This window comes from Hydra viridissima, unplaced genomic scaffold (genome assembly GCF_058129835.1).
Source record: "Hydra viridissima isolate aposymbiotic clone 2 unplaced genomic scaffold, HvirCarnegie_v1 scaffold_16, whole genome shotgun sequence".
In the NCBI taxonomy this organism is placed as follows: Eukaryota; Metazoa; Cnidaria; class Hydrozoa; order Anthoathecata; family Hydridae; genus Hydra; species Hydra viridissima.
Window position 1 is genome coordinate 2,918,158 of NW_028324315.1, and position 14,518 is coordinate 2,932,675.

Genomic DNA, 14,518 nt, shown 5'->3' on the forward strand with positions numbered 1-14,518 from the left:
TCAGTTTAACGTCGTCTAATAAAAGAAAAAAAATTATCAGATTTTTTTTTTTTTTTTTGTTTAACTTTTGCGTCAGGTCCGAAACTTTAATAGAAGCTAATTTTAAAAAGAAATTAAGAAAATGAGTAGAAAAGAGTATATGAAAAAATGGAGAAGAAAGGATAATTTGTTAAGACAATTTCTATACGAGAGTGACAAAGATGAAGATTTTTTTGAAAAAACGTTTGAAGTGGAAAAAAATGATACGAGCAAACAAAAACCATGCCACATAGAAGATTCATCCACTCAGCTTGGTTCTTTGAATTGTAGTAATCATTTAAATCAACTAGAGTCTTTGAGCCAGCTTGATTCTTCTGTTCGCTTTGATTTATCCAATGAACTTGATTCTTCCAATCAATACTACTCTTCTAGCGAACTTGATTCTTCTAGTCAGATCGATTCTTTCAGTGAATTTGGTTCTTCTTCAAGAAGCGACGAAAATGAAATAAAAATAGATGAGAGAAATAGTGCGGTTGACCCTAATGAAACATATTTTATTTTAAATTTAAAAAAATGGTTGATTAAAAATAGAATTACTCACACAGCAAGTACTGAGCTGCTCTCTCTTTTAAGATGCAATGGACATGCAGCTTTGCCTAAATCTTCTTGTACTTTGTTAAAGACTCAACGCTGTGTTTTGACAGAAAAAAAATGTGGTGGGGAGTATATCTATTTAGGGTTAAGTAATGGTATTAGTCAAACTTTCAGAGAGAATCCTTTATTACCAGTTGAGAACAACATCATATCTTTACTTGTAAACATTGATGGTGTGCCATTGCATAAATCTTAAAACTCTCAATTTTGGCCTATACTTTGCCAGTTTAGTAAGTTTACACCATTTATTGTTGCAATTTTCTATGGTAGCCAAAAACCAACCAATTTAAATGATTTTTTATATGATTTTTTAATTGAGTTTGCGAATTTAAAAGCATGTGGTTATGATAAAGATGGAGTTAATTTGTTTGTTGAAATCCGTGCATTTATTTGTGATGCTCCTGCTAGGCAATATCTAAAATGTGTTAAAGGTCATACAGGTTATTTTAGTTGTGAAAGATGTGAAATTAAAGGTAAGTACAAGTCGTTTAGAATGATTTTAAATACTACAAATTGTGTGCCAAGTTATTCAAACAGTATTTCTATGCCAATACACATCAAATAAGCCGTAGCATATTAATAGATTTTAATCTTAATTGTGTTGATGGTTTTGTCTTGGATTATATGCATTTAGTATGTCTTGGTGTTGTTAAGCGAATTCTTACCTTTTTAACCAAAGGACCTTTCCCATATAGATTGGGTTCTGCTCAATTGTTGAATATTTCAGAAAATTTGTTAAAGTTTAGTGGTAAATTTCCATCTGAGTTTGCTCGTCAATCAAGAAGTTTACATGAAGTAAAGAGGTGGAAAGCCACTGAGTTTAGGCAATTTTTGTTATATACTGGCTTTTTAGTTTTAAAACATGTTTTTACTCCTGAACGTAATCAGCATTTTCTTTCTTTAACTCTAGCAATGAGAATTTTTCTAGATTCTAATGCGATTGTCCGAAATAATCATGTTCAATATGCAAAATATTTGTTGAATTACTTTGAAGTTAAATCAGAAGAATTTTATGGTCCTACTTTTTCTGTGTATAATGTACACAGCTTAGCTCATTTACATGAAGATGTTAGCTTTTTTAACTGTTCCTTAGATGAAATCTCTTCTTTCCAATTTGAAAACTATTTGCAAGTAATTAAAAAGTTCATTCGCAAACCTCAAAGTCCATTATCTCAAGTTTTAAAAAGATTTTCAGAGCTTGAAAATCTTGAAATAAGTTGTAATCAGTATGCTAAATCACATAGAGTTATTTTTTCTCCAAAATTTAAAGACTCTTGGTTTCTCCTATACACAGGCGAATTTGCCCAGATTATTGGAAAATTAGACAACAATCAATTTAACTGTGTTGTTTTAAAAAATTGTGTTTACAAAAGCGTATTTACAGATCCATGTGACTCTAAAATCTTTAACATTGTTTTTGTTAGAGATATAAAAACTCACTTGAAACATGTTTGTCTAAGTAAAAAACATTTTCAAAGAAAAGCAGTATGTCTAGCTTATAAAGAAGGGTTTGTCTTATCATGTTTGTGTCATGACATATAAAATTTGTTTACAACCCACTCTTTAACTAAATAATAAACGTTGAAAAGTTTTTTGTACCTTTGTGAAGTATTAGATCAAATAACAATATACTTAATATATATTTTACAATGTTAAACATCAAAAAGATTGAATTTTTAAAAGTTTATCTATTTGGTGATTGTCTGTATTGTTGTAAGATTTTAATATTGTTATTTAAATATTTATAAATATAAACAAAAAAAAATTGTTTCATTTATTTAAATATTCATAATAAAGTATGTTAATAAAAATTATTACTTGTTAAATTATTTATAGTAAAATATGTTACTGTTAACATGTTCTATAGCTAAAATTGTTCTATAGCCAAAATTTTTCTAAAAACAATTAATTGTTATTAGAAGAAATTAATATATATTTTTAACAATTAATCGTTTAAACAGTTTTTTAAACAAAAACTATTATAATATAATATTATAATATTATTATAAATAAGTATAAAAAATTCAAAGATGTCAATGAAAGATTTATGGGCATTAGTTGTAACTTCAAGCAAAGACAAAATTGGAAAAATTAGGGAGACAGAAACAGTTGTTCCATTTCATTGGATTTCCTCAGATGAGAAATGGTTGTATTGGCCTCCTTCTCGAAAAGATGAAAAATATACAAAGGCAATTCCCAATGAAGTTATTTGGAAGAAATTTGAAATTTTAAAAATAAAATTACGAGGTAATCATTTTGTTTTTCCGGATTTGTTCTAACTCTTTTATTAATAATTTTTCTTCTACTTATTAAAACTTTTAGGTGAAAAAGATTTGTGTGAATATGTGTCTGGAAACAATTTTATGTCCTCATCAAGCGAAATAGAGAGTTCAGTGAATGAAAAAAGGGATATTGATTTTAACAGTAAGACAAACATTTTGATTTAGGATTTTGGATTTTTATTTAAATGTTTTTTGCAACCTAATGTTAATTGCAGTATTAAAAATATTGTTTTTTCTTTGTTAACAAATTTATTGATATTATTATAGTAGTGGAATTGCCTAAAAAACCTACTGAAAATATTATGTCACCAATAATTTCTTTGTCAAGTAAATCTATTTTAAAACAAGAATCGTATTCACAATCAACATCTTGTAAAAGTAGTTCTTCTGATTATTTATCACCGATAAGTTCTGCGTCACTATCACCTAGCCATAAGTTAAGATTATGTTCTCGATCACCTGTCTCCAAAAGCAGGCCATGTTCGCTCTCACTTTCACCAGTCCTAATGTCTGGATCAAGTTCATGTTCACTTTCGCCTATTCGCAAGCCAAGATCAAAATCTCGCTCCCCTTCACCTGTGCATAGTTCTAGATCATACTCAAAATCACAGAATAATCATTCCCAATCAGTGTTTTCAAAGTCAAAATCTAAAGCAAAGAAACTGGTTCGATGTATGAATAGTAATTTCCCAATGGATGAAGCACGTAAGTTAAAAAAGTTTTTTTTAAGTTTTATTGATTAAAATTATCTATCGAATTCATCTAGAAAACACAGAGAGATTTGGTTAACTGTTTAATGTCAGTTTTGCCAATATAACTACCTAAGTACTTTTATTAAGTTTACTTAATTTAAAAAAATGGTATATGAAAGAATACACAATTTTTTTATGACGAAAATTGTCTCATAGATTCAATTTTGAAAATAAACTTTTGCCCTATACTATTACTTTTTGTTTTAAACTGACATTTTCTTAAATGTAAATATTATGTAATTTATATACTGTTAATAAGTGAAACAAAATTTAATATTTGGATTTTTTTATATGTAATTTTAGGATTTCAAAAAAAGACAATATCTCTTTTAACTTGTATCGTTGACCTATTGGAGAATCAAGTTCACCAAATAAATAATGATTGTACAAAAGATGTGGAAAAAATTGATAACATGGATAAATTCAAAGAACTAGAGGAGTCTTTATCAAAAAAAGACTTTTTTTCATTTATGGTGAATTGTTTTTGAGAATTCTTTTTCATAAATACCCTATTTACTACAATAAAAATTTTTGTGTGTGAAATCTTTAATGTAGTCTTTGTAAAAAGTGCTACCAACATGTCCGTTTGATATTAAATTATGTATAAAGTTAACAATTAGAACTCCTCTAGCTTCGAAGTTATTAATGTTAGTTTATGTTTAAATGTTATTCAAATATGTATAAGCAAATATATATATTTTAGGTTGGTCAGTTAAAAATGGTCGGTGGCAAGACAGTACGGGAAAATGTGAGAAATGTCATGAAAAGGTACACAACAATATACATTGATATGTTTTCCAGGCCTATATGGCGTCGTATTCTATATTAATGGATTAACTAACTGATAGACAATAATATGGATTAAAAATCAAATTAAATGTTTTTCAAATTACATTTGAACAGGTTGCAAGGTTGACTATAAAAATTCGAACTTGATAGCCAAAAGTTCAAATTTGAATTCAAAAAGTTGCCTATAAAAATTGGAATTTAGCAGGTTAAATTCGAGGCCTTAAAAAGTTAAAAATTAGTTGTTTGTTAAACCTGTTTTAAATAATTTTTTTTAAGATTTTAACAAATTAAGTAACAATTTACTCCATTACGCAAAAATAATTATTTTATTTAAGTTTCTTATTTTATGCGAGTTTTTTATTTACAGTTCTGATAATTTCTTTTAACTTAGGTTAATGTCCTACTCTGTAATGTCATGTTTTAATATGCTTGGAACAAATAGACACGAGCAAAAAAAGTTATCATTTAAAGAGACAAAGATATGTAGTGTGGTTGTCGGTGAGTTTATATTGATATATTTATATTTAAGATTGGTATTCTATAAAATGAGTAAAAATAACTTTAAAGTGTTTTAACATATTTCATTTTGTTTAGCGAGTGTGTTGTCAAATCACGCGACAACTGAAATCGAAGTTTTGGATTCAGTGAAAAACGTGTTAAAATACGCTCCAGAAAAAAAAAAAGATGTATAGTTTTGAATTTTGAAAAAGAAATCCAAGCAGCTGCATTATATTTTTATTTGAGACTTTATTGTGGCCATTCTTTTATGTAAATAAAAGTGTAATTGGTAAAAGTAACTGTAATTGGTAATATTTTGGCGCTTTAAAATAGTTAAGTTTTTGAACATGTTACACATCTTACAACATGTTCAATTCTTTAAAGAAGTTGTTTAAATAAATAATACATTTTTTAATAGAAAATATAAAAATTGTATGTAAAAACAAGAGGCATATTTAGTCGTTTTTCCGACCAATAACCGATATCCTGTAGATCCTTTTTGCGACGTCGCATCGACGTCTATTTTTCACCCTGGATACGACGTCGTAAAATTGTTACACTTAACGACTTTACAGCGACGTCAAAACGACCAACCTCGCGACGTCAAAACGACGTTGTACCGACGTCATTGTGCTTGCTGGGAGTTGAGTTTAAGGAAGTAATTTCTAAGGATATATTACTGCTTTTAATTTCTGGTATTGCTGGAATACGAAAGTCTTGGCTGCTTAAAATGCTAACAATTCCTAATGAAAAAAGTAAATCAACTTCAAAACATCAGTATCCTAGATGAGCTGGTTCAAGTTTTCTACAAAGACATTTTTAAAGATTTCAATGTTTGTGAACATTTTTCTATACTGTTTATTATTGACGGATTGGATGAGTTTGCTTATTTAGATGAATTAATAAAACACAATCCAGTAGATCCAAGTGAACATTATATTGTTAATACATTAGCAGATGCTTTAGAAAAAAACACAAATGTATTGTTGCTGGAAGAGTTGGAGCTATAATGCAATAAAAAAATAAAGTGTCTGAATGCAGAAATAAGTTAGCTGTTAAGATATTAATTTTAATGACAGTGGAATAGATGATTACACATAAAAAAACTGCAGAAATAAAAAAGCTGTACAAAATGTTCTTAAATCATCTTATATCACTAAAGCTATAGCAATGCCCCGTTTTATTTATCTGCAATGTGTACAAATATTGGTACATCCCCTCTAAATGATTTTTATTCATTCTTTAGTATGACAGAATTGCATTATTGCATTTTTTAAATACTTTTTAATGAAGCACATAAACAAAATAAATAAACCAGTTTATAAGATAATACAAAGTGAGAGTAGCATTCAATATATTTTTAGTGTTTGTAAACTTTTATTATTATATTCTTATTCTTATTATTATTATTATTGTTATAATAATAACAATAAAAATGATAATAATAATGATAATATCGATTAAATAAAGTTATTGGATTTTTTTTTTAACTTTTTTTAGAATATTTCTACTTTTTTGTTAAAAAAAAAAATATTTTTAAAGATTTAAAGTTTTTACTATTATATATTTCTGCTGAAAATATATAAATCCTAAATCATCTCACAATAACTGTTCAAATTTTAAAGCAATTTAATATAATTTCTTATCTATATTTTTTTCGTTCTTTATAAAAAAAAAAAAATTTTTATACAATCTTAAATTTCACCTTTTTTTAATGTGATACCAAAAAAAGCCTTTGGAAAGCAATTTTGGAATATTTATTTTTAATATTTATTTTTCATAATAATTTCTTTATGAACAATTTACCAGTGCTTAACTTATTGATAATATTATAATCTCATGTTTTTGTAAAAGCTTTTGTGATAAAAGTTCATATCATTCGCTAGTCAAATGTTTAAAACAGTTGATGACTCAACAACTTCTGTTATAAAAAATAAGCAAAATGTTAAAGCGCAACTTTCTTAAAATAAATATCAAAAGTTTCATCAATTATTTGACAAAATTGATTGCCATAAGAAATTGTTTCACTGTTATAAATGTCCATTAATTATAATTTTGAATGTAGTTTTTTTCGCAATAAACAAATCAATAAATCGCAATAATCTTCTGTCCTAACAAAAACTCTCTTTTACAAGTTCTCTTCTGCATTTATACCAAATACTTTTCCTAAAATACCCTTCAAAAATCGTTATAAACATCTGCAAACACATACTTACAACTTTTTGGTTTTTACTGGTAAAAACTGTTAAAACTAATAAATCCATAAATGTGGTTAAATATTCTTACACTTTCCGCAGCGGAATTTCACTCATCCTTGATCCTTACGAATCATACCAGTGTTATTCTCGTTAACAAAAACGAAAACGAAAATGTGTCGTTAACGAACTGTTTTTCTGAAACTAAAACTAAAACGAAAAAAAAATTTTTAATTAAAACTAAACTAAAACTAAAACGAAAATAAATTTGAAAACTAAAACTAAACTAAAACTAAACTAAAACTAAACTAAAACTAAACTAAAACTAAACTAAAACTAAACTAAAACTAAACTAAAACTAAACTAAAACTAAACTAAAACTAAACTAAAACTAAACTAAAACTAAACTAAAACTAAACTAAAACTAAACTAAAACTAAACTAAAACTAAACTAAAACTAAACTAAAACTAAACTAAAACTAAACTAAAACTAAACTAAAACTAAACTAAAACTAAACTAAAACTAAACTAAAACTAAACTAAAACTAAACTAAAACTAAACTAAAACTAAACTAAAACTAAACTAAAACTAAACTAAAACTAAACTAAAACTAAACTAAAACTAAACTAAAACTAAACTAAAACTAAACTAAAACTAAACTAAAACTAAACTAAAACTAAACTAAAACTAAACTAAAACTAAACTAAAACTAAACTAAAACTAAACTAAAACTAAACTAAAACTAAACTAAAACTAAACTAAAACTAAACTAAAACTAAACTAAAACTAAACTAAAACTAAACTAAAACTAAACTAAAACTAAACTAAAACTAAACTAAAACTAAACTAAAACTAAACTAAAACTAAACTAAAACTAAACTAAAACTAAACTAAAACTAAACTAAAACTAAACTAAAACTAAACTAAAACTAAACTAAAACTAAACTAAAACTAAACTAAAACTAAACTAAAACTAAACTAAAACTAAACTAAAACTAAACTAAAACTAAACTAAAACTAAACTAAAACTAAACTAAAACTAAACTAAAACTAAACTAAAACTAAACTAAAACTAAACTAAAACTAAACTAAAACTAAACTAAAACTAAACTAAAACTAAACTAAAACTAAACTAAAACTAAACTAAAACTAAACTAAAACTAAACTAAAACTAAACTAAAACTAAACTAAAACTAAACTAAAACTAAACTAAAACTAAACTAAAACTAAACTAAAACTAAACTAAAACTAAACTAAAACTAAACTAAAACTAAACTAAAACTAAACTAAAACTAAACTAAAACTAAACTAAAACTAAACTAAAACTAAACTAAAACTAAACTAAAACTAAACTAAAACTAAACTAAAACTAAACTAAAACTAAACTAAAACTAAACTAAAACTAAACTAAAACTAAACTAAAACTAAACTAAAACTAAACTAAAACTAAACTAAAACTAAACTAAAACTAAACTAAAACTAAACTAAAACTAAACTAAAACTAAACTAAAACTAAACTAAAACTAAACTAAAACTAAACTAAAACTAAACTAAAACTAAACTAAAACTAAACTAAAACTAAACTAAAACTAAACTAAAACTAAACTAAAACTAAACTAAAACTAAACTAAAACTAAACTAAAACTAAACTAAAACTAAACTAAAACTAAACTAAAACTAAACTAAAACTAAACTAAAACTAAACTAAAACTAAACTAAAACTAAACTAAAACTAAACTAAAACTAAACTAAAACTAAACTAAAACTAAACTAAAACTAAACTAAAACTAAACTAAAACTAAACTAAAACTAAACTAAAACTAAACTAAAACTAAACTAAAACTAAACTAAAACTAAACTAAAACTAAACTAAAACTAAACTAAAACTAAACTAAAACTAAACTAAAACTAAACTAAAACTAAACTAAAACTAAACTAAAACTAAACTAAAACTAAACTAAAACTAAACTAAAACTAAACTAAAACTAAACTAAAACTAAACTAAAACTAAACTAAAACTAAACTAAAACTAAACTAAAACTAAACTAAAACTAAACTAAAACTAAACTAAAACTAAACTAAAACTAAACTAAAACTAAACTAAAACTAAACTAAAACTAAACTAAAACTAAACTAAAACTAAACTAAAACTAAACTAAAACTAAACTAAAACTAAACTAAAACTAAACTAAAACTAAACTAAAACTAAACTAAAACTAAACTAAAACTAAACTAAAACTAAACTAAAACTAAACTAAAACTAAACTAAAACTAAACTAAAACTAAACTAAAACTAAACTAAAACTAAACTAAAACTAAACTAAAACTAAACTAAAACTAAACTAAAACTAAACTAAAACTAAACTAAAACTAAACTAAAACTAAACTAAAACTAAACTAAAACTAAACTAAAACTAAACTAAAACTAAACTAAAACTAAACTAAAACTAAACTAAAACTAAACTAAAACTAAACTAAAACTAAACTAAAACTAAACTAAAACTAAACTAAAACTAAACTAAAACTAAACTAAAACTAAACTAAAACTAAACTAAAACTAAACTAAAACTAAACTAAAACTAAACTAAAACTAAACTAAAACTAAACTAAAACTAAACTAAAACTAAACTAAAACTAAACTAAAACTAAACTAAAACTAAACTAAAACTAAACTAAAACTAAACTAAAACTAAACTAAAACTAATAAACTAAACAGATTTTATAAAAAACGAAATAAAAACTAAAACGACTAAAACTAAACTAAAACTAAACTAAAACTAAACTAAAACTAAACAGATTTTATAAAAAACGAAATAAAAACTAAAACGAAAGACTTATGAAAACGAGAATAAAAGTGCGGTTTTCATTTCCAATAGAGAGTGACACAGGAACGGTAATAGCGGTTTTCCCGCGGTTACCGTGGTAATTACCGCAGTTATGGTATTAATTCCACGGTAATAACACGGTAATGATAAAAATGTAAACACTTTCCCACGGTAACGGTATTAAAACTTAAGTTTTAAACAGAAGTTGAGTGAACTAATTATTTTTAAAATGTTACAATTACCTGGGTGTCACAAAGAAAGCATTATTTTGGACTATTTCGATTATGACGAGTCGATGGGTAAATCAATTTGCCGCGTGCAAATATCAAATAACACAGTTTGAAATGTTAAATTAGAAGGCCAAAATCCTTCCAACTTGAAAACACATTTAAAAGCAAAACATAAGGAAGTATATAAATATTTTGAAGTAAAAGATGATAAACGAAAAGCAGAATCTTGCAAGAAAAAAGTTGTAACTGTCGGTAAGTCCGCATCTGAATCTGTGACATCAGTTACTAAAATTCAAACAAAATTGAACAAGTTTTATAATGAAAAACAATGGACAGCAAGCAATACCAATCAACAGCGGTTACAAGCAGCAATAACAAAATATTTTTCATGTTGCATGGATCCAGTATCGAGAGCCAGGGATCCGGCTTTTATTGACTTATTGAAAGAGTTTCAGCCAAAATTTAAATGCCCAGGTGCAAAAAAAGTTATGTAATTACTAATACAGAAAAAAAAATTAGGATCAGAGATTGTAATGAAACTTATCAATGAAACAAGAAAAATTACAATATGTTTAGATATTTGGACAAAAAAAGCTTTAACGGTATCATTTTTGGGCATATCCGGATGTTTCTTTTCTGAGATAAAGCAAATGCCAGCGCATGCTTTTCTTGCTTTACATGCAATACAACATCCACATACAGGAGAAATGGTAGCAGAATGTCTTATGCGTACACTCGAAAATTGGTTAATACCTGCTGAGAAAGTTTTATTGATAATCAGTGATAATGGATCTAATATGGTGAAGGCTCTAAAGCTTATGAACACAGCTGCTGATACTAAGGGTAAAGAAGAAGAAGACGAAGAAAACAATAGTGAGACTACAGAATTTAGAGCACAAGAAGATGAAGCCACAAGTGAACTTAGTGAAGATGATGATGAAAGTGACTCAAACGAAGAACAACAAGAACATGACGAAATAGAAAATGATCCAGTTACAAATATACTTGATTCAATACCATATAATAGAATGGCCTGCCTGTCACATTCATTGCAGCTTGTGATGAAAGAGATTGATAAACAGCCAGCATATAACGGAGTAATGACAAAAGCTCGAGCACTTGTGAAGAAAGTTAAAAAGTCATCAAGTATTGTTCAGAAACTACTAAACAAAACTAAAAAAAGTGTTGATTACAAGTTGTCCAATACGCTGGAATAGTTCTTTACTAATGTTAAACCGATTGTTAGAACTTTAATCAACATTAAATGAAATTCTAGATGAAGAAGGAATTGATAGTTTGTTGGCAAGCGAATGGTCTACCATTGATTCTATATGTAAGATTTTGGAACCCTTCCCAGTTTACACGAACATTCTGCAAGCTAATTGTATGGCATTGTCAAGCTAGTTCCTGCAATTATGGATTTAGAAACTCACTTCGAACATGTAACAGGGTATAAGCAGTTATTTGTCAACATGCTGAAATCTTTACGAACACGTTTTGCTGTTATTATGGATCCTGAAACACAAGATTTTAATCCAGTGCCAGCATCAGCTACATTATTAGATCCAACATTACCTGCTGCGTTACTACTACCTGGTAAAGAAAACTTGTTGGCAGCAGCTAGAAGATTTATACTGCATCAGATACTATAAACCAAATGTTTAATTTATTTTTTATCTTACTTTATAATTTATCAATAAAAATGCTATACTTTATTAATTATATAGTATGTACCTGGAAATTTGGATTTCTCAAATTGCTATTTGCTATTGTACTAATACAATTAAATTCTACAGATTTTGCTCCAATCCCTTTATACATTTATTTATTCATATCACATATTTATTATAATCAATAAAGTTCTTACAAATCAACAGTATGCAATCTTATATACTTATGGTGAGTCAATAAAAAATAAAAAGTTGAAGTCACTGATCTGCAGAGTATGTTGTGTTACTGTCTTACTGAATAAAGAAAACATTTCTATAGATCTAATTATGGTATTGTATATATTTGTTATGTATTTATATAAAATAATGTTTAACTGTTTGCAACTGTCATGTCAGCGTAGTCGTGACTTTTTTTAGATTACTCTTTTGCCATACAATTGTGATCAATATCAAGTTCAGCCAGGCCCAGAAAATCAAACTGAGCATGAAGGCAGCAGTAGGATCAATTATGCTCACATTCCAGCTGATAGCTCTCAGTTACCAGAAGTTCAAAATGACCAATTGGATATGGTGGTATTGCTTCAACTTCAATTGGTGCCAATGCCACTAGGCCCACATCTGACTTGCTATCTGAGCCACCTCCTAAGCTGTTTAAGTACTTGATTGGCAAAAAAAACATCGTTATAGACAATGATAGTAGGTAGTTACTAGATAGTAAAGATTTTCTAAAAGTAGACATTAAATTACATAGGTTATGCATTTATAATAATATTCTATTTTTTAATTGTTGATTATTAGTTGAAATTTTAAAATCAATAAATAATTAAGTGTTTTAATAACATTAATACATTTGTTTATATATATAGCAAAATAAGAATATTAGAAGAATTATATGTACATATTATAAATTTTCGATGTACTACCTGTATTCTATGATTGAACAGCTAGCCTACTGCAATCTATTTATTTTGTTGTTTGTACAATCTTTGTAGACAAAATTCATCCACCAGCTGAGAGTCAACTGTACATGCTATGCAAGCAGCTTGCGAAACAGAACTGTTGCATTATCAAATGGAAATTCATAGTTCAACTATTTGCAATAAATATAAAGGTGATCGCGGTGCTATCAACTTTTGGATTGAATGCAAAACAACTTATCCTATATTAGCACCACTAGCACTTGACTTAATGTCAGCTCCTGCCAGTGAAGCATACTTTGAGAGAATATTTTCGCTTTGCGGGGATCTAACAGTGGGCAAAAGAAACAGAATGTCAACATCATTGGAAACAAGAGTTTTTCTCAAGCTTAACAATAATCTAATTTCTTAATCTAAGTAATAAAAATCCATTATTTGTTAGATTAATCATGTACCCTATTTAGCTCATGTATGCTTCATAGGCACTCTAGGCAGGAGCTGATATTATGTCAAGACTAATGTTTTATTTCAATAAATTATGTTACAAATAAAGAATAGTCAACCATTTCTGTGAAAATTTTATTGTGAAACATTATTGTAACCAACATTATGTCTAAGTCTTATAGTTTATACATCATAAATCTAATTCAAACAATATTTATTTTATACTACAATTATATTTTATTGCTTAAAGTTTTAGTGGGGTATTGTACATTCTCTTTTAAAGAATTTTATATCCACTTTCGATTATCGAACAAGATTTTAATAAAAAATATTGAGGAATGATTATCAATGCTGTTAACTTTGTTAAGTATATCTAAACTGTTACACTAACTTACACACATTACAAAATATAGGCTAGCTTATATAAAATCACATTGATCAAAAAAGAACGAACATAAAATGTTTAAAAAAACAATACTGAAAAGTTTTAAAAACGAAAGCTGAAGCAAAATTGGTTTTTTAAAACTAAAACTAAACTAAAACTAAAAAATTTCAGTAAAAACGAAAACTAAAACTAAAACGATTTTAAAAACTAAAACTAAAACTAGAACTAAAAAGAATAAACAAAAAAGAAATAAAAAACTAAAACTAAAATGACTTCTAACACGAAAACTAAAACTGAAACTAAAAAATCTAATAAAAACGAAATAAAAATTAAAACTAAAAAGATTTTTTTTAAAACTAGAATAACACTGAATCATACAAATAGCAATCAAAGTATTTTGAAGGCATGCGCCGCTCCCGACCACTCCGTCGCAAAGACACGTCGATTTCTTGAAGTTTATTTTCAGCTTCGATATTTTCCTCGTTTGTTTCTAACACATCTTTAGTTTGCTCTCCTTGATTTTCAGCGTTCTCTTGACCATTTTAAGTATTCATCTCTATTTCCTCCTCAGGGAAAATGCAGGACTGAGTATCATTTCGAGGTCTGATGCGTTTCACATGACGCGGAATGCTGTTACTTCTACAATTTGGTTCGACGTATTGCGAGTTATTGTAACTGGTTGCAATATTGTATGGCACCTTGCATTCGGTGGTTTCAGCTGGACTTTATCGCCAATTCGAAATCTCTCGTCTATGTCATTTTATGCAGGAAGATTCCTTTTTCCCAATCCTTTAACACCAATGGGATAGCTGTATATTTTGCCCATAGGACTTACACCATTTTTGTCAGCTGACACATTGTACCAATAAAGCGCTTCCGGTATTGACATTTTCGATC

At 26.9% G+C, this 14,518-nt stretch overlaps 2 protein-coding genes across 5 annotated transcripts; both read left to right on the forward strand.

Annotated features, from left to right (window-relative positions):
- Nucleotides 1–2,557: 2,557 nt before the first annotated feature.
- LOC149877348 (uncharacterized) lies at nucleotides 2,558–5,183 on the forward strand. Of its 4 annotated transcripts, none has more exons than XM_090073858.1 (7): nucleotides 2,567–2,880; nucleotides 2,956–3,057; nucleotides 3,183–3,620; nucleotides 3,971–4,140; nucleotides 4,380–4,435; nucleotides 4,848–4,954; nucleotides 5,051–5,183. In XM_090073858.1, exons 1-7 carry the CDS (start codon nucleotides 2,664–2,666, stop codon nucleotides 5,146–5,148), a joined length of 1,188 nt encoding a protein of 395 aa, XP_089929984.1. In that variant the 5' UTR covers nucleotides 2,567–2,663; the 3' UTR covers nucleotides 5,149–5,183. The 4 variants fall into 4 exon arrangements, 3 of the variants coding, with proteins under 3 accessions (XP_089929984.1, XP_089929983.1, XP_089929985.1); XM_090073857.1 differs by having other exon boundaries at nucleotides 2,571–2,880; nucleotides 4,371–4,435; XM_090073859.1 differs by having other exon boundaries at nucleotides 2,626–2,790; nucleotides 2,940–3,057; nucleotides 4,371–4,435.
- A 4,961-nt stretch (nucleotides 5,184–10,144) lies between these two features.
- Nucleotides 10,145–13,515, forward strand: LOC145180281 (uncharacterized). The gene is made up of 3 exons (XM_090074048.1): nucleotides 10,145–12,205; nucleotides 12,293–12,571; nucleotides 12,868–13,515. Exon 1 carries the CDS (start codon nucleotides 10,739–10,741, stop codon nucleotides 11,420–11,422), a length of 684 nt encoding a protein of 227 aa, XP_089930174.1. The 5' UTR covers nucleotides 10,145–10,738; the 3' UTR covers nucleotides 11,423–12,205; nucleotides 12,293–12,571; nucleotides 12,868–13,515.
- The last annotated feature ends 1,003 nt before the right edge of the window (nucleotides 13,516–14,518 follow it).

Coding starts and splice junctions, on each gene's coding strand:
- LOC149877348 (XM_090073857.1), top strand. CDS start 2,664: ATGTCAATGAAAGATTTATGGGCATTAGTTGTAACTTCAAGCAAAGAC. Junction 2,881..2,955: donor TTTAAAAATAAAATTACGAG/GTAATCATTTTG, acceptor TAAAACTTTTAG/GTGAAAAAGATTTGTGTGAA. Junction 4,141..4,370: donor AAGACTTTTTTTCATTTATG/GTGAATTGTTTT, acceptor TATATATTTTAG/GTTGGTCAGTTAAAAATGGT.
- LOC145180281 (XM_090074048.1), top strand. CDS start 10,739: ATGAAACTTATCAATGAAACAAGAAAAATTACAATATGTTTAGATATT.